At 47.2% G+C, this 20,069-nt stretch overlaps 2 protein-coding genes across 2 annotated transcripts; one reads left to right on the top strand and one right to left on the bottom strand.

Annotated features, from left to right (window-relative positions):
• Positions 1–1,543: 1,543 nt before the first annotated feature.
• On the top strand, positions 1,544–12,576 carry SLC10A1 (solute carrier family 10 member 1; the record flags this gene model as incomplete). The annotated part of the gene is given in 9 exon segments (XM_082000151.1): positions 1,544–1,768; positions 1,770–1,871; positions 3,621–3,694; positions 4,863–5,080; positions 6,609–6,786; positions 8,171–8,365; positions 8,367–8,371; positions 9,480–9,644; positions 12,428–12,576. Coding segments are annotated over 9 exon segments (1,311 nt in total).
• A 1,740-nt stretch (positions 12,577–14,316) lies between these two features.
• Positions 14,317–16,035, bottom strand: SRSF5 (serine and arginine rich splicing factor 5; the record flags this gene model as incomplete). The annotated part of the gene is made up of 5 exons (XM_082000279.1): positions 15,655–16,035; positions 15,374–15,444; positions 15,064–15,159; positions 14,639–14,708; positions 14,317–14,367 (listed from the first exon to the last, which is right to left on the bottom strand). Exons 1-5 carry the CDS (start codon positions 15,778–15,780, stop codon positions 14,317–14,319), a joined length of 414 nt encoding a protein of 137 aa, XP_081856405.1. The 5' UTR covers positions 15,781–16,035.
• Positions 16,036–20,069: the final 4,034 nt, after the last annotated feature.

The raw sequence follows: 20,069 nt of genomic DNA, 5'->3' as shown, positions 1-20,069 counted from the left end.
GGGAAGAACAGCTCCAACATTCCTGCTTGCCGCCAGCAGCATTTCCAGAGCAATGGGGCTGGAGGGGCTGAGGCCGCCGAGCTCCCAGATGAATAGGAGCGATGGGCACGTTACTGCAGCGTTATAATGCCCTTCAGCAAAGGGGTTAGGGCTCGGCCATATTGCAGCAAACCTCCCCGGTTAAAATCCCCCACCAGAGAGAAAAAGACTGCAGTCCTGTAATGTAACTATCATACAACAACTTCCCTATCTAAAAGGCTCTTTTAGACCCAGACTATATATTCTGCAAGCAGAGGACAAGATTTTGCCAAGAGGAAAAGATTTTCTTGAAGCAGAAGGACTGAAGGACCGAGCTTGGCAAGGAAGGAATGGAGCAGCAAATGATCTCACCGAAATCTCCCATAGGTAACAGAATTCGCTTTGCTCTGGTTTAATGTGTTCAGCTCGGCATGTTTTTGGAGTCCCACGCCTGACCTAGGGGTTGGCTCAGGCTGATTTGCTCCATAAATGAAGGCAAAACCTGCAGAGCCACCGGGGAGCGTGGCACCTGGGGACGGGGCAGGCGATGTGGTGTTCCCCTGCGTGGCAGACACAGGAAGGCATGTCCCCCGTACACCCAGGGGACAGGGAACAGCGGGGGGATGGACAGAGGTCACCTCTGCAGCAGCCAGAGGAACAATCTTCACCAGCCACCTCTCCGGTCCCTCTTTCTGCCCGAGGACTAGCCGCCCAACTCCTGTTTCCTTGCACGCCAGAGCTCTGTGTGCTTGTACCAAAAGCACGAGGCAGGTACCAGCCCGGGGTAGGCAGGAGCTACCTATCTGCCTTTGCTTGGAGAGCTCGGGTGATGCCTGCTCCACTCGCTGGCTCGTGGTGCGGGGCACCTCAGGTCCTCAAAGCAACACCACTGTGCTGCGGCAAGCACGGCTTTGCCCCTGCCATGCAGAACCTCCCCTCAATGCTAAGAAGGGAATAATATTTTGAAGGAAAAGAGATGTGAAGGCCCCTAAGGGTTTGCTAGACAAACTACTCGTCCATGGAGGAAGTTTCTCCCTAGCCCTTCTATCGAGAGTTTGACTTGTGGCCAGAAGCATAAGCATTTTATAACCCGTGTTAAAAATAAAGTACTCTGGATGCATCACATTTTTAAGTGTTGGTCTTGGCAGTATCTTGTGGATGAGAGTTCTTCTGGTTCGTTTCTCCTTGTATGAAGTGCCTGTCTTCAACCAGTTTTGAATGGGCCTCCCTCTCGCTCTCACCAGCTGTACCCTCATTCTCACGGTGAGGGTGGATGCTGGAAGAGGTGGGGTACCAGAGCAGAAGCTACACAAACTGCACAACATATTACTGAAGGAAACGGGGTTTACAGCTAATTGCTCAAAATGTGGTTTTCTGTTTCAACAGCTGCTAAATGATAGAGTGTGGCCTGAAAGAGAGCTCATGTTTTGCGTGTATTAATTGGATGTTATTTGTATTTCTGAATCAATCTCTTCCTCACCTTCCCAGCCCACTTACAGAAGGGACCTCTAAACTCTTCAGCAGAATGAACAAGACCAAGGGGGCCTTTGAGAGCCCAGAGATTTGGAGCCCAGGTCAGACGCAGAGCACCTCCTTGACCAGTGTGGCACCACCATTTGTGTTTGGCCAGCAGGCCACAGATGAAGCCCTGAATGTGATCCTTATTGTGGTCCTCTTCATCATCATGGTATCTCTGGGGTGTACAATGGAGATAGACAAGATCACAACCCACCTCAGGAAACCCAAAGGCTGTGGTAATTGCTGTAATGGCTCAGTATGGCGTCATGCCCTTGACAGCATTCAAGCTGGGCAAGCTCTTCCAGCTGGGTGCTACAGAATCCCTGGCCATCCTCATCTGGATATGGCGGGCAACATTGTCACCAAGGATGAGGACAAGGCTGAGGTACTTAATGCCTTCTTTGCCTCAGTCTTTAATAGCCACTCACAGGTATCCGCAGGGTATTCAGCCCCCTGAGCTGGAAGATGGGGATGGAGATCACAACAATCCGCCCATAATCCAGGAGGAAGTAGTTAAGGACATGTTAAACCACCTGGACACCCACAAGTCTATGGGGCCTGATGGGATCCACCCGAGAGTATTGAGAGAGCTGGCGGAGGAGCTTGCCAAGCCACTCTCCATCATTTATCAGCAGTCCTGGTTAACAGGGGAGGTCCTAAATGACTGGAGGCTTGCCAATGTGACGCCCATCTACAAGAAAGGCCGGAAGGAGGATCCTGGGAACTACAGGCCTGTCAGCCTGACCTCTGTACCGGGGAAGATCATGGAGCAGTTGGTCTTGAGAGTGCTCACAGGGCATCTGCAGGACAACCAAGGGATCAGGCGATCAGGCCCAGCCAGCATGGGTTCATGAAAGGCAGGTCCTGCTTGACCAGCCTGATCTCCTTCTATGACCAGGTGACCGCCTAGTGGATGAAAGAAAGGCTGTGGATGTTGCCTACCTGGACTTTAGTAAAGCCTTTGACAGCGTCTCCCACAGCATTCTAATGGAGAAACTGGTGGCTCGTGGCTTAGACAGGTTCACTCTTTGCTGGGTGAGGAACTGGCTGGATGGCCGAACCCAGAGAGTTGTGGTGAACGGCATTAAATCCGGCTGGCGGCCGGACACAAGCGGTGTTCCCCAGGCCTCAGTTCTGGGGCCAGTCTTGTTCAATATCTTTATAGATGATCTGGATGAGGGGATTGAGTGCTCCCTCAGTAAGTTTGCAGATGACACCAAGTTGGGTGGGAGTGTTGATCTGCTGGAGGGTAGGAGGGCTCTGCAGAGGGATCTGGACAGGCTGGATCGATGGGCACAGGTCAACTGTATGAGGTTTAATAAGGCCAAGTGCAGGGTCCTGCACTTCGGCCAAAACAACCCCATGCAATGCTACAGGCTTGGGGAGGAGTGGCTGGAGAGCTGCCCGGCAGAAAAGGACCTGGGGGTGCTGGTTGACAGCCGGCTGAACATGAGCTGGCAGTGTGCCCAGGTGGCCAAGAAGGCCAACAGCATCCTTGCCTGTATCAGAAATAGTGTGGCCAGCAGGAGTAGGGAAGTGATCGTGCCCCTGTACTCGGCACTGGTGAGGCTGCACCTTGAATGCTGTGTTCAGTTTTGGGCCCCTCACTACAAGAAGGCTGCTGAGGTGCTGGAGCATGTCCAAAGAAGGGCAACAAAGCTGGTGAGGGGTCTGGAGCACAAGTCTTTTGAGGAGCAGCTGAGGGAACTGGGGTTGTTTAGTCTGGAGAAGAGGAGGCTGAGGGGAGACTTTATCGCTCTCTACAACTACCTAAAAGGGGGTTGTGGCGATGAGGGCACTGGTCTCTTCTCCCAACTAACTAGTGATAGGACGAGAGGTAATGGCCTCAAGTTGCGCCAGGGGAGGTTTAGATTGGATATTAGGAAAAATTTCTTCACCGAGAGGGTGGTCAGGCATTGGAACAGGCTGCCCAGGAAGGTGGTGGAGTCACCGTCTCTGGAAGTGTTCAAAAAACATGTGGATGTGGCGCTTCAAGACATGGTTTAGGGAACATGGTGGCACTGGATTAATGGTTGGACTGGTCTTGAAGGTCCTTTCCAACCTAGTGATTCTGTGATTCTGTGATCTGTGGCTGCTACCCAGGGGGAAAACTCTCCAACATCTTTAGTCTGGCACTGAGAGGGGACATGAACCTCAGGTAAGGCAAGCAAAGTATGCGTTCATTGCCCAGGTCAATCTAGTCATATGACTAGTTCAGAAGCCAGCTTAATCAACATTAGCAATCCCCAAGAAGCTCAATACAGACTGAAAAAAAATCTAGAATATTTTTCTAGTAAAAAATTTCTTTTCTATATTCTGGAGTGTGTCCAAAGGGCAACAAGGCTGGTGAAAGGTCTAGCAAACAAGTCTTATGAAGAGCGGCTGAGGGAACTGGGATTGTTTAGCCTGGAGAAAAGGAGGCTCAGGGGAGACCTCATCGCTCTCTACAACTACCTGAAAGGAGGCCGTAGCGAGGTGGGTGTCAGTCTCTTCTGCTACGTAATAAATGATAGGACAAGAGGAAATGGCTTCAAGTTGCACCAGGGGAGGTTTAGAGGGTTGTCAAGCATTGGCACAGGCTGCCCAGGGAAGTGGTTGAGTCACCATCCCTGCAGGTATTTAAAGGATGTGTAGATGTCGTGCTTAGGAACATGGTTTAGTGGTGGACTTGGCAGTGCTAGGTTAACGATTGGACTTGGTGATCTTAAAGGTCTTTTCCAACCTAAATGATACTATTCTAGTAAATCTAGAATATTTTTGAAGCACCCATATTGCTCAATGAGTCAATTTCTCTCAGTTTTACCATAAAATAGGATTTTGTAGCTTTCTCTGAAGCATATGGTATGCTGCTCTTGATGAGAAGGGTGCAGGAAGACTTCTTCATCTCCACATAACATCTATATGCTATATCTATCCATATAGCAGTATATAGTTCTGTGTAAACTGAGCACGCCGTCTGGAGGGGCTGCATCAGTGAGAAATGTGGAATTAGCAGAACCCCACAATCCAACAAACCCTAGTGATAAAACAAGATCCAGGGGGAAAATACCAAGTATTACCTTCTCTGTCACTTGTGAATTTCTGAAATGTGAGCTGTACCCATAACAAGGGTTCTTTCTGAGCTTGTAGAACTTGAGTCATTTTCCCCCTCTCTATTCATGTCACATCATTATACAACCTGATAGTGATGGGGAAACTTCATGACAGGTTGGGGAAGAGTGAGGTAAAGTCTTCTATTAAAACCATGTGTCCAGGTTAGTAAGAAAAATTAGTGCATTCCATAAAAAGTGTCATTCTTATACTGAAGGGTCCTTTCTTCATCTCAGCATTGTAATGACCACATGCTCAACGGTCCTGGCAATTGGACTAATGCCTCTGCTTCTGTACCTTTACTCGGGAGGACTATACGAGGGTGATTTGGAGGGCAAGGTACCTTACAAAGGAATAAACACCTCCCTGGTCCTAATGCTAATCCCCTGTGCCATTGGCATCACCTTGAATGAGAATAAACCACAGTACACTGGCTTTATCATCAAGGTAAGAAGTACCCTGTGATAGTTGGCTTTCAACCAAGGGCCTCAGGGAAGTTTTCAGAAATAGAGGCACAGAAATACTAACTTCATTAAGGGAAGCCACAAATCAATGAAAGGGTTGAGGATAAAACTCAAGAAATCCACTCCACCACTTTAATAACTAAAATATTTGCCCAAAGAGAAGTGTTCCACCTTTCCCAAACAACATTTTTTAGGCAACTTCCTACTTTGCTGTCCTTTGTTGGCTTCAGTTTTAACTTCATTTTCTTTTGCTACAAGCACCACTAATAAGCCTCATAGGCACTGCCCCCAACTACTGCTGTAACCAAAGCAGACCCCAGATTTAAAAAAAACCAAAAACCCCCCACCAAAACACCCCACTATTCTCAGGGGTCTAGCACAGGGAAAGAGTCACGTCACAAGTTGTACACATCACAACAATCACAACACAACAAGTAAGCTGCTGCTTACATCAATGAGATATCTATCCAGCAGAAGCCACCAGATCATGAAGTGGCTGCTTATGCCTGGAATCATCTCCCTGCCTCCTTTGTACATTAGGCATTTAAACAGCAAAAGGGAAATCTGGACAACCAGCTACACCATTGTCTAACTCAAGAGCTTCACTAACAATACCTGGAGAGCTGCTAACAACTTTGGAATCCCACTTTTCATAGTTTCATCTGCTAAGACTTTATCTCAGAGAAACTGGGACCAAGCACAGCAAGAATTGGGTGCCAAGACTCAGTAACAGACCTGATAAAAAGGCATTAGGAATCACTAACCTCTAAGATGCATGGGAACCTGGGAGTCAGGGTAGAACAGATGCAGGAGGACCAAACCACTTCAAAGATTCCTTTACCCAGCATAGAGAAGTGATGGTTTCTAAAGAAGCTTTAAAAAGCCCAGCATGAGAAGGTGACCTACACCAGCCCAGCTGACCCTTTGGTCACGTCCCTTTCTGCTAACACTACATTTCCATTTATCTCCTCTACAAATGAGGAAGGGGGTGGAGACTTGCTTTTAAAAAACACCTGGGGAACTTCATCCAAAATGGACTCCAAAGTGGAGAGACAGGCAGGAGAGCTGTGTACTCTGCCTCTGAAAATTCCCCAGCTGCTTCATCTGCTGACTCACCAGACTCCAATGAGATGATCTAAAAATGCAGCCACCACCTTCCAGACCTGCTGTAGGCAGGCTCTACCTGTGAGCTTTGGGTGGACTAGAGCCACAAAGGGACCTGGACAGAGAGACACAGAGCAATGCCTAAGAAACAAGTGGCTGGTGGAGCAAGAACCAGTCATTTTGCATATAGATCAGAAAGGTGCTTGATTATTTAAGATCTCACTAGGTAATAACCTCAGGATGGTCTCTTGTTGATTACATGTAACATTTATGCCCATGAAAAGCACTTATGCATTCTCACTATATACTTACATATGTGATGGACAGGGAACTGGCCACAGTTGCTTCCAACAGCTGAGGCAAGTTTTCCTGGGGATTTCTTTCTTGTCCATGTCTTGACCACTTTTATTTTAGGCGGGGTGGTTGTGCTTCTACTGTCATCTGCTGAAATAATTGTTCTGTCTGTGGCCAATGCGGGAAGCGGTATCATGGTTGTTTTCTCACCATCCCTTGTGGGATCTTCTGCTTTGATGCCTTTTATTAGATTCCTGCTGGGCTATGCCCTCTCTGCGGTCTTCAAGCTTAATGACCGGTATGTTCCTCCACTTCCCTCTCCCCTCACTCTCTAACATCAGCAGAGCAGAGAGGTATGGCAGCTCTGGGCCTATGGAGCAATGGTGAAAACATGGGTTTCAACATGGATGTGCTTTTGTAAAATAAACACTGATTGCAGTCTCCCAAAACGGGCCCTAGGAGTACGAGCAGATGCACTGCAAGCTGGTCCCAAGTCAGTACTCCCACACCTGGAGTGGGGAGAGAAATGAGTGCAACCTCTGCTCAGTTCAGTGGAGAGAGGAGGAACAGATGGAGCAGTTTTTGACACAGGTACCTCATCACCAGGGAAGGGGTGGAAGTCCATTATGCAGGTTCACTGAACAAGCGGATGGATGGGTTTGACCTGAGGTGACTAGTGACCTGCTAAGCATACATCACAGCCTCTGCTCCAGCGGAGTTGGAGGAAGAAGAGAACGAACAGCAACAAAGAACAACAAAGAACTGGGGAATACTGATGGAGACCAAACCCCAAGTCACACAACTGTTCCTCAGCTGGTAATTGTCAGACCAGTCAGTGCATTCAGCTGAAACCCCAGGGATTCAGGATGGTAACCTTGCATCATATAGAAGCCAGTCCTTCCCTTTCTTATCCTATCTAACCCAGGTAGGAAGCCCACTAGTCCTCACTACTTTTTTTTACCTTTGCACCTTGGAAGCAAATTCCTTGCCTGCAGCAAGCTGCAGCGCCCAGAGCAGGACACAAAGCCTCCAAGCACCATTAAGCGCGAAGTCCACGTTCATAGCTGTCTTGGTTTCAGCCAGGATAGAGCTGGTTTTCCTCACAGAAGCTGGTGTGAGACTGTGTTTTGGATTTGGGATGAGGAACTGTTGATAATGTGCTGATGTTTTGGGTTGTTGCTGAGCCGTCAAGGACAGTCCAGCTTCTTGTGCTGGCCTGCCAGCGAGCAGGCTGGGAGTGCACGGGGAGCTGGGAGGGGACACAGCCGGGACAGCTGACCCAGACTGGCCAAAGAGATATTCCCTACCATACGACGTCATGCCCAGTACATAAACTGGAGTTGGCCGGGGGGGCGGAAATCGCTTTCTGTCCTATTAAACCGTGTTTATCTCAACCCACGAGGTTTTTCCTAATTCTCTCCCCCGTCCCGCTGTGGGAGGGAGAGTGAGCGAGCGGCTGCGTGGTGCTTAGCTGCCGGCTGGGACTAAACCACGACAATAGCATGGTCTGTCTCTGCACACTGCAAAGGGAGCACGAGCCAAAACCTTCTGGGGATGCCAGTATTGCTCCTGATAAAGCAGCTGTTAGCACAGGCAAACGCATGAAGCGCTGCAAGAGCAAAGTGGGCAGAGCTTCGTTTTAAACTGTTTAAAAGTGGATTAAATCTGTTCTCCTCCTTCAGATGCAGGTGGACAGCGTGCATGGAAACTGGCTGCCAGAACGTACAGCTTTGCTCGTCCATCCTCAAGGTCGTCTTCGCCCCAGGAATCGTTGGTCCCCTGTACTTCTTCCCACTGCTCTACTTGCTCTGCCAGCTTGGAGAGGGACTTCTGCTGATCCTGGTCTTCAGGATCCATGACAGAATAAAGAAACCAAACAGCAAGTACAGCTTCGCTCCTGAATTTCTTACACTTTCCAATCCGAACCACATACGCTTACATGTAATTACCAATTAATTGCTGCTTTCTAGGGGCAGAATCAGGTTGCCCTTTGGTGGTAACTCAGTTACCACACCCAATGCATTCAATACAAACCACAGTCAAAATTTCATAGGTAACTGAAGATATTAGAAATTACGGCTTCTTGCATCAGCAGAATGTTTCATATAGCTATATATACTATCTATATTATCAGTGCTCAGAGGTTTTCAGAGTCCTGTGCTTAAGCTAGGTCGGGCATCCTGCAAAAGCTGATTTGCACTGAGCACATGCAAAGAACAGTCACACACGCATGTGCACACCTAAAACTACATGAGAACGTCAGGTATTCTTTAATGCAACGAATTCCAGCTTCACTGTAAACTGCTGAGATTCACTGAAGGGTGTCACTTTTGGAGAGGGGGGGAGGAGGAAAAGGACAGAACTGTCAAGTGCTCCAGCTGAAGGAAGGAAAACCATGGAACCTTTGCTAGGTAAGTACATAGATTCAAGCTTAATTAAAATATATATACAGTATTGGTATAGATGCGAGGTAGACTCTTCTCCAACTTCAACAGGTCCATAATACCAAAGCCCAGCTGAGCGTCTGCGATGATGGCTGGAGAACGCACCACTGAATGAGATCCTCCACCAGTTATCCCTCTGACGCTTCCAGACCAGCTTTCTCTAGTCCCTTGGGACAGAGAAGCAGCTGAGCAGCTGCTGCAGGAGCACTTCACTGTATCTTATCGCTATAGCTGAAGGATGACCATTGCTGGGGAAAAAAACCCCACTCAGTTCAGACCCTCAGGTGTGCCTTTGGTGCAAAGCAGTTGATATTGGCAATAGCCATACAGGTGCTTGCAAGACTGCTATAAACAGGGTGGCTTTCCAGGTTCTGATTCATGAATGACTGGAAACAAAATGGCTTAGATATTTTGGCAGGACTTCCAAGTTCCTTCCTTTTGCTTTAAATCTCCCAGCAACACCAACTGTAGCTGTGTCACAACTTTTCCATAACCCAAGTTCAGCATTGCCTATTCTCACTACATTTTTCTTTTTCTTCAGCTGCAGCAAAAAGGACCTGCACAGCTGTGGACACAGCTACTGCTCAAGAAATGAAACTAGTGTCAAGGCCCTGCAGAAAGAGTGGTAAACCAGGAAAACCATACAGCAGCTGCTATCACAACCCCTCTGAGTTCCACCTTCTGCAGCCAGCTTGCAGGTCTCCAGTTGCGTGTAAGACTTTTACCTACATGCTCATTTTACACCAGGCAAAGGGATCACCAGAGAGCTATCTGCACCCTCACTGTTACTTCCCAAAGACCTCACTCCGGGCTAAGCCTCTCCCTGCCTGCCCATGAGGGAGACTTCCAGTGACTTCCAAGTCATCGTGGCAACCCTTTGGGAGAGCTTAGGGCCACGATCCCAAGTGACTGCTGCCAGTTTTGTCCACGTGAAAATCACTGCCCACATGAGTTCCCTTTTTTTAATTTCACTTACCTGTAATTGTCCCGCTGGCACATGGTGGAAGCAGCTCTCAAAGACGTCACTGAAAATAAACGTAATTTCTCTAACAAAGCCCCAAAATAAGGTGTGAAAGTTTCTCAGTGCAGGAGCTGCTGAGACCCAGCATGCAGCTGAGCAGCCCATGCTGGTCAGTCCCAAACCCAAGCACTGTGTGGTGCACCACTGCTCTCCAACATTGCAGAGGCCACAAAAATGGAAGACGGTGACGCAAATTGCCTTAGTACATCAAGCTTGGGTCCAGCAAGCTGTACCTCTGAAAACACATGAGCCTTGAATGTGCCTTGCTTTGTAGGAGTCAGTGAACTGAATACAACCCCTCGTCAGGACACCGTCTAGCCCTCGTCACTACAATGACAAGTATGAGGGAAGACTGGCATTAACAACTCCAACGGGCAAAGTATGCATCGTTAACATGAAGTAACCCATCCTAACCAAGAATAAACAGGCTCGTACCAAGACCTTACGCTTCATAAATGCGGAATCGTTTCTGGCCAGGTAACCCTCCATAACACAATGCCTGGGAGGTTGTTGTAAACTGGAAGCTTGTCATTGCCAACAGCCCGCTCCCCAAGTAAAATACAGAAATCTACTTGTGCTGCTTGCAAGGTAAGTGGTGGGGTTTAGAAACAGAATTGGGAACTGTTATTTATAGAGCGGGTAGTACTTCATATCTAGCCTGAGGAAGTGGCCAAAATCCCACCCCTTTCCAATCATCAGGTGCCTTCAGCCACCTGGGTCCCTGTTGGAGCCAAGTCCCACTTGAACAGACACTCACAATCATTCAAGTTAAGCAGGAAGGAGCTGGCTTGAGGTAAGGCAGCTAATCTCACCCCCAGCGGAGGGCCAACGCTGCCTTCAGCCCTGGAGGTTAAAGCACTCTTCTTCCACACCTCTTCAGGTGATCCAGCACCCGACCTACTAACCTCGGAGCATGAAGCCTCCCACCCCCCAAAGCCGACTAGTAATAATCCAATTCACTGCCGCTCCGCCGGACCACCTCTCAGGGCCTGCTCCCAGGAGCGCCTGACCTTTTGATACAGTGCCACCCGAACGGACACGTTCACAGGGCACCAAAAGCTCATTCTTGTTCGTTAGCTCAGAATGCATTTGTGAGAACTGTGCAGCAGTAGGGAGAAAAAGGCAGCAGGGCCTCCAGACATCCCAAACAAGTAACCTCCCCCAAGGCCAGACCTTGCTCTGAGCAGAACCAAACAAAGCCCAGCCTAAGCTCCAGCCATATTTCAAGGTTTCCCTGGATTGCTGGAGTAATGAGAAAACGCTTTAAAATTTAAATTCTAAAGCGCTTTCTTGGAACATGGATGAGGGTTTCAGCAACACAGGATTGCAGAGGGTTGCTGCTCCTGGAAGGAACACACACTAAAACACAGGCTGCAGTACTCCCACCCACCAACTTAAAAATCCCTCCTCTTCCTCCAGAATGAGGACTAATGCCTACAAAAATGCTTTATCCATTTATTCTCTCACGTGTCTGTGCACAAACACACTGATGAATTATGCTGACTACATCCATCATTTATATTCCGAGCAGTGATTAAAACCCAAATGACTTGTCCATTCCACCTTCTGCTATGAACTATGACAGCATGATTCTCCTTATTATCAAGGTTCTTATTTCAGAACATAAAAATATCCAAGAACATAGCAGGAGGTATTTAAAGGAAGCAGGTTCTCCCCCACACCCAAAACAATAGCTTCACTGTAGATCCACCTTTAAGAAACATTTTAATACTGTCCAACAACATAAGGCGCAGCCACACTTATTTTATTAACAGTAAAAACACACTAGAAGCAGATACGTGTTTCTTTATACTTTATTTGAGCTATTTAATTCTTAAGTATCAAGAATTAGGGTGCTTTATAGAATATTATTACCACAGGGCAGTGAAATGGGCATTTTCTTAGTGTAGTGCAAGTTATATTAAATGAAAACCTTTTAAAATAAAGTTTTATTACCAGTACTGACCAGCACTTAAATCTGCTGACCTATAACTGAAACAATGGTTCAAAAGCACAAAAAAATACCCTCTGAAATAAAGCTTTATGTACAGCACATGTAGAGCTCTTAAATGTCTAAAGCTATTAGTTTAATTTGAGATATTAAACTAATGTTCTGAGTTGCTATTCACAGTTGAATATACTGGGAATTAAGTGTTCAGATGACTTCTTTTGGAGTACAAAAAAATTTGTCTGCTTTAGTTATAAAGAGCTCTGCCAATATACACAAACTATACACTTCAGACATTCACAAAAAAATGTGAGCAAGAAAAGGGTTATCAAAAAACATTTAATACAATTAGTCAATAACCCTTCCCACCATGGTCCACATCTACAAAGTTCCCCCATCCCTCCCCCCTCCCCATCCAAACCCTTCCCCACAGAAAGTCACATACTTACCACAAGTTTTAGCAAGTATGGTTTAAAAAAGGGCCCCCAGGGCAAGTTACTTATAGTTCAGTTGCCACTGTCAACAGATCTGGACCTCGATCTAGACCTCTGCCGATCCACAGATGATGGGGTTTTAGATCTACTGGAAGAACCACGTTTCTGGCTCTTCTCTGGCATTGGAGATCTACTAACTGATCGAGACTTGCTACGGCTCCTACTCCTTGACCTGCTGTAAGACTTGCGGCTGCGGGAACGGGAACGGCTACGAGACCTGGATGAGCTTCTGCTACGAGACCGTGACCTGCTTCTGGACCTACTGAAGAAAAAAAAAAAAGCATCGGTGTTAGCAAGGGAACATCACAGACCACAACAATAACCAGGCAATAACCACTGGTCTCCACTTCAGCTGCCTCGTCACTGTCTTCAAAGCTTTCTTAGTGGACATTTAAGCATTATTTAAGAGAACAGAAATCCATACCTGTGCCTTTTGCTGCCTTCAATTAGTTTGATTTTCCTTCCATTAATTTCTTTACCAGAAAGCTTTTCAATAGCATTCTTTAAATCACTGTAAGAGGCGAATTCAACCACCCTACAGAAAAAAAATAAGAACAAAAAAAACCAAAACACAGAGCTCACTATTGCAAGTTGTACTTTTGATGATAGAGCAAAACATACTCCAGGGGAAAAAACTCCACAACAAACCACAACTCAAAAAACCTCACACTGCTCAGTGCAGTCATCCCTTGTCATAACTCAAGCATGAACTGAAGGATTCCCTTCCCCAAATACCAGAGAATGCATTTTCAAAGGGTAGCTAAATTAAACCACAAACAGCTGCTGAGCACTGAAAGCAGCCAGCTTCCCTCTGCAAATACTACACGTACAAATACTACTCTACTGCTTGCAAGAGATGATTTTAGAGGCTTACCCTTCATTTAACTTAGGTCTGTGTGCATCTGCAAAGGTTACTTCCCCAGCTTGTCTCATGAAGTCTTTGAGATCCTAACACAAGACCAGTTATGTTATGCAAAGAAGTGAAATTAATACTTATCTATATAAAAAGTTAAAAATCAAAACAAAAGAAACTTATGACTACTGAAAGAGGTATGTTAGATAAATTACAAACATGGCAATTGCCATACTTGTATTCTATCAAAATTGAATTATCTATATCAGGGCACGAAATAAATGAAAAAAGCACATTGCTTTAAGCAAAATGCTAATAGTGTCTTAACATTAAGGAAAATATTAGTCTACACAGATTATATAGATTAAATAAGAAAGAAAGAGAGAGAGAGAAAGAGAGAGAGAGAGAGAAATAAAAGAGTACATTTGTATATATACTGGACTGAGTGAGAAATACTACCCATATATTTTTTGTATTATTTCAGCCTCCATTTACATTACGAGTCTTATAGGCATACAGAATTACATTTACATTAACACCAATTATTTTGTGCCCCATATGTCATTAAAAATATAGTTTACTTTACCTTTATTAACATTTCCCTAGGCTAGCCAAGCAGCAAACTGCATTAAGCGACCGGAGATACCGTCATGATATATGCCCGACTGGCTCTTCGCCACCCACTTGACGAACACTACCCAGTCGATGGAAGCCATTAATCGCACTGCCCTCCCTATTAGGAGACTATTGATGGATCCAGACATTCTCTATGCTTGATGTTACCAAGGACCACTTTACTGCGATCAGGATTCCAACGACCACCTAATTTCGTATCTTTCAACTCTTTTCGACCAGGACCTCTTTATTCGGAAGCGTTACAGGAAGAACAGCTCTCAACTTAGGAATCAGATCTCGTTAACGCTCTGCGATCGCTGCAATGTGGCACTTTAAGGAGTGCATCGATTACGTCTAGACCGGCAAAGACAGATCTAGAGGTGGCCAAGTGACATTGTAGGAGCTGACTGGAAAGTCAACCAGGCCCAACCAAGAGTGACCAAGACAGAACGATTAGGATAACCCACAGGCACTCCTCGTCATAAGGCCAACGACACAGATAGGCTGGCAAATAAAGGGTTTAATATGTGGTTAAAATGGATTTAAAAAACAAGAAAAAAATAAATATATATCCTCAAATATATACATTTATTATTATTATAAATTAAAATTAACTAGTTTTCATTCAAAATATTTAAATTACATTATTTTAAATTACATTAATTACAAAAACATTTTAATAAATTATATTTAGTTTTAATTAATTATTTTACAAAATAATTACATTACATACCCATTAAACGAAGTCAAAATAGTTAATCGTGTTTCAACAAACCTGCCAGCTGACTCGGGAAGACAAATTTTCTACTATGAGGCGATTTTCTGTTCTTACAGGTGGAGCATTTCTGTTTGGAAATAAACAATTCAGACTTTTATTAGTAATTAAAATATAACCACATGTTAATATAAATAAAAGCTGTACCAATAACTGCAGCATAGCACCATCACTACTACAACTTAACTATGGAATGCCCTGAGTAACCCAGGACAAGCATTAAGTACTTTGGGGGGCAGAGGGGAACATAAAGAAGACAAGCATATCTGAGAAGTTTTGTAATCCTCACTATCCTACTGCCACATCAAGTGATTGGCTAAAAAGGCAAATACTACCTTTTAATATCTCATTCGAGCTCAAGTTCTTGGATCAGGTGAGTTCACAGCATTCTATTTTAAGTTATATCAGTTCAAAGCTATACATACCTCCTGTCACTACGTGGACGGCGGCTACTAAAACGGTCAGAGTACCTCCCTCTGCCTCTACCCCTAGAGCGTGCTCTTGCATGCTCAATTGTAACCCTGAGGGGGGGAAAAAAAAAAAAACAACTGGAAAACCATACCAAACCATTTTTATGTTTTTCTTCTTACATACTCCTTCATAGTGACAGGGAAAAAAAAAAAAAACCAAAACACATAAAATAGTTTAAACAGTACTGTAACACAATGCAAGTTAAAATCGAATCACTTATTTTCGATATTCACATTTGTATATTCACGAAATAGGGCACCTCACCTCTCACTGCAAAGCTCTTTTCCATCCAATTCATAGACAGCATCATCTGCATCCCTCGGATCCTCAAACTCCTGCAAAACCACCACAGCAAAAACATAAAACTAAAAAAAAAATTACACCTCTAAAAAATCAACGAATGCTTATTTGCCACATTGTACACCTAGCTGAGCACGTTAATGGCATTATCTTTAAAAGTGGCTTCGCGCACATCAAACGCGCATGAGATCGGAGTGACCACCACCGGGCAGGGACCACAGAGCCCTGCGGATGAGCGCACTTACCACAAACCCAAACCCCCTCTTCAGATCGATGTCCCGGATGCGGCCGTACCCCTTGAAGAACCTCTCCACATCTTTCTCCCTGGCGGCCGGGTTCAGTCTCCCGATGAAGACGCGGCAGCCACTCATGGCTGTGGGCGCGGAGCTCGCTGCGGGAGACAGATCGCCCAGCCCCTCAGCGGCCGCGGCCCCGCCCGGTGACTCAGCACGCCCCCGCCCCGCGCAGCCGCCCTCCCTGCCGCAGTCCGCAGCAGTCCGACCCCCCGCCCTCCCCCGGCTCAGCCTCGCCCCCGCTCCGGCCCAATAGGAGGGAGCCAGGTGGGGACCCACCTCTGTCTGCGCCAATGGAAACCCGAACTTCCGCCTGCAGTCCCGCCCACAACATGCCAAACATCGCGCGGCCCTCCCACCTCTACCAGACATGCGCGCCGCCCTGTCGAGGAAGGGAAGAAAAGGGAACGCCATCGCTCCGCCACAAAATGGCGGCCCGGGCCGCACCCAGCAGCGATGCCAACGGCACCCACTCCGCGGAGGGCACTAGCGTAAAACAGAGCGACGAGAAAACCGGCCGCCGGCCTGGCCGGCTGCACAGCTGGAAACTCCCTGCGCCACCGACTACTGCTCCCCCGACACCGCCCTCTGCAGGGAAGGCCCCACCCCGCTCTGCCGCGCCGGGCCGGGCCCCCAGCCTGTCACGAACCTGGGCTGCGGGTCTCGGTGAGGGCCGAGCCAGGCAGGCGCGCGGGGCAGTCGGCGCTTAGCTGGGGAGCTGCTCTCTCTTCCCTCCGCAACGGCCAAACTCCCGACTGCCGCGCCGCCCCACCGCTGCGCTGCGAAATGGAGGCGGCCCCGCGCGTCACCGCCACCCCACGTGACGCTGGCGCGGCGCGGCGATTGGCGGAGGCGGTGGCCCCGCCCCTTCCCCAGAGAATGTAGGTCAGGGCTGGGAGGGGGCACGTGTGGTCCTAGGCCGTGGCGCAGGGGCTGCCAGTCTGGGGGCACCGCGCTGCGGGTGGCCACGCTTGCAGCTCTCCTATAGGGCCGGTGGCCCGGGGTCCAGTCCTGCAAGCGGAGGAGCTTGGGGGCGGACGCCCTTCACTACCTGTCCCTCTGTAACCGGGCCTTCCCGAGACCCTCCTCGGTGCACAGAGTGAAGGATGGCCGCTGGTGTTGTCACCTTCACCTGCCAGCTCACCCGGCCTGCGTTAGCGAACCGGTGGCAGTATGTTAAAGCTGCCTGTGTGGGAAGAAAACTAACAGTGGTGCTAATGCTGGTCCGGAGCATGAAAAGCACAGTGTGTTACTTCACCTGGAAGCCATTTTGAGAAGGCAGCAAAAGCACAAATCAACCTGGATTTTCAGTGTTGCGTAGCATAGGGCTGTCATTAAAGCTAAGGTGATGCGGTAAGCACAACCATTGGGCTCTTTTATTTGTACAGTACATAACAGACGCAAAACTGTGCTCCGCTTGTGTGCCAGGCAGGCACAGGAGTGGGCAAGGTCTTGCAGGAACAAGTGCTTCTCTCTGCCATGATGAGCAAAGAAATGAGAGGCAAAAAATACGTAAGGAGCACCTGATCTATTTGCATCCTCATTTGGAATCAAGTGTGTAATGACAAGGTAGAGACCTGAGCTTCATTTCTGTTTTGTGTAACTGCAGAATTTATCCCAGCTTGGCTTCTAGATGATTGCAGTAAAGGCAACAGATTACCCCAAGGGGCATTCAAAATGCAGAAGACATCTGGAAGTTGAAGATACACACGGTAGTCTTCTAATACAGACAGAGGTTGTGGCTCTGTGACTGTCATTGCCAGATTTGTGCCCTGCTGGATCAGCTGGCTTTACTGTTAGCTGGCAATTATAGTATGTCAGGTTGACCTGAGGACCCTTTTGATGACATTTCCTTAGCTTGTTATCTGGAGTCCCACGCTGCCTCGAGTCCTACCGCCTACCCATTCCCTTGTGGACTGTGAAATGCCATCTTTGTTACACCCAGTATCTGTTATTAATCAGCTCTACGGGGATGAACTTCTCTTTTTCATGCTTAGTCACTGACTAGAGCAAATTTCCCTGGAAGAATACCGCACATGATGCCACTGACATCATAGCTTTCCATGACTGCACTCACACACACTCCTCAAACTGCAACGGTATGCAGAGTCCCCCAACTGGGAAAGTTATTTCTGCTATGTGCAGGCAAGGATGAGAAAGGCTACAGTGTAGCTAAAGGCAACTGGCAGCATGCCTGCGTACTTCCATTTTGCGCAGCGTCTGGGTCCGCGAGAAAAGCAAGGATGACACGCGCATGGGAGAATCTGCAGTAGAGTGAGGACTTTGAGCAATGAAAGACAACACTTGTGATTATCCCTGTAGATCATAACCTTTACCTGCTGAGGAAGATACATTCAGATGTGCCATCTTTTAACACTGCTAATTTCATAATGAGTTACTGTGCTCTAACAGGTGCTGTGGGAACAGGCAGTCCTGTTCCTGTCAACACTGGGACTCTTCTGACTGCAGAGTGAGCTGGTTCACAAAGCTAAACCAGCAAAACCTAGCCCCGGAAAATGCAGCAAGCAGATTTCTGCTGGTTTAACTCCCTGAAAACTATCTTGCAGTGGGATAAAAACAAGGGTTAGCGCTGGACAGAGAGGAGGGGAAGGGGCAGGAGCTGTTCCTTTTAGCAGTGTGAAACAGCAGCCTAAAAAGTGTTGTCCTTGCTACAGCAAGGCAGGAATCTCCTCTCTGCAGCTGATTTTCAGACCAGTGGGAGAAGAGAAGCAAAAGTCAGGAGGGGTTGCAGGAGACAACAGTGACTCTTTAAGAGGTTCCTGTGTTACCGATCTAAAGGTCATGCGCTCTTTCACTCATCATGGGCTTCCCACATGAGGGTCATGAGCAGGCACATCTGTTTCCTACCCAGTTTCTCCAAGTTTTTTGTTAACAGGAAGGATAATTCTCCCTTTGGCTTGAGGCTGTTGAAGACCACCTGGGACTTGTTAATATTCTTGCTGCTGGCTAGCCCTACTTTCCTTGAAACTCTGGGCTGCTGAAAGCCACACAAGCAGGCTGCAACACCTCTAGTTAATTCATCAAGGTAACTAGGTAAATACCGTCACTATTTGGAAGCATAAAGGGCATGAAAGCTGAAATAAAGTCCCAGTCAGCCACCATTACTGTCTTGTACTGCTTGTGGAAAATAGTCAATAGGGATTAACTCTTCACTGTCTCTTCCAAATACAAAAATTAAATGTCACCAAATGAAACTAATTGTGCTGGTTTTGGCTGGGGTAGAGTTAATTTTCTTCATAGTAGCTGGTATGGGGCTACGTTTCGGATTTGTGACCAAAACCATGTTGATAATATAGAGATATTTTAGTTACTGCTGAGCAGTGCTTACACAGCATTGAGGCCTTTTCTGCTTCTCACACCACCCCACCAGCAAGTAGGCTGGGAGTGCAGAAGAAGTTGGGAGGGGACACAGCTGGGACAGCTGACCGCAACTGGCCAAAGGGATAGTCGATACCGTATGATGTCATGCTGAGCATATGAAGCTGGGGGAAGAAGGAGGAAGGGGTGGGGGGGACATTCAGAGTTATGGCGTTGGTCTTCCCAAGTAACCATTACACGTGATGGAGCCCAGCTTTCCTGGACATGGCTGAACACTCACCTGCTGATGGGAAGTAGTGAATTAATTCCTTGTTTTGCTTTGCTTGCATGAGTGGCTTTTGCTTTACCTATTAAACTGTCTTTATCTCAACACATGAGTTTTCTCACTTTTACCCTTCCAATTCTCTCCCCGCTCCAACCGCGGGAAGTGAGCGAGCAGCTGCATGGTGCTTAGTTGCTGGCTGGGGTTAAACCACAACACTAATGATGTCCAGGTTCAAAACATTCAAAAAGAGGTGGTTCTTCACCAATTGGTAGTAGACCTCTGGCATAACTTGCTGGAGGATGCTCTGGATACAGGAAGGTATGGTTTCACCCTACAGACAGCTCTAAACCAGGGAGGAGGAGGAGGGAACAGGAAAAAAAAGAAGGGGGGGAGGGAGAGAGAGAGAGGAAAAAAGAGAGGCTCCAATTCAGAGACTCTACCTGCCATTGCTGAAGACTGTCTGCAAAAACTACTGCCCTCAGATCCAGGGTGAAGCTGCTTGTATAAGCCATATAGCCAAAGACTCAGCACTTGCCCAGTTCTGCGAATGGAAGCAGAAATGGAGCTAGCATCCTCTCTTGCTACTGGTGAACATATTTGTTATTACTTTCACTATGGTTCTCCATGTTAATCTCCTCTACATTTCTCTACTTTCTCCTTTTCTGTAGACGTATTTACCTATGCATTCTCTGTCCTTTTTTCCAAGGCTCTGTGAACCAACGTATTTCTGTTACTGGTAGACTAAGTGTAGCTTTCTTAAAGG

Source organism: Phaethon aethereus (assembly GCF_964289735.1).
Source record: "Phaethon aethereus genome assembly, chromosome: 5".
Taxonomy (NCBI): domain Eukaryota; kingdom Metazoa; phylum Chordata; class Aves; order Phaethontiformes; family Phaethontidae; genus Phaethon; species Phaethon aethereus.
This window is presented reverse-complemented; position numbering and strand designations above follow the sequence as displayed.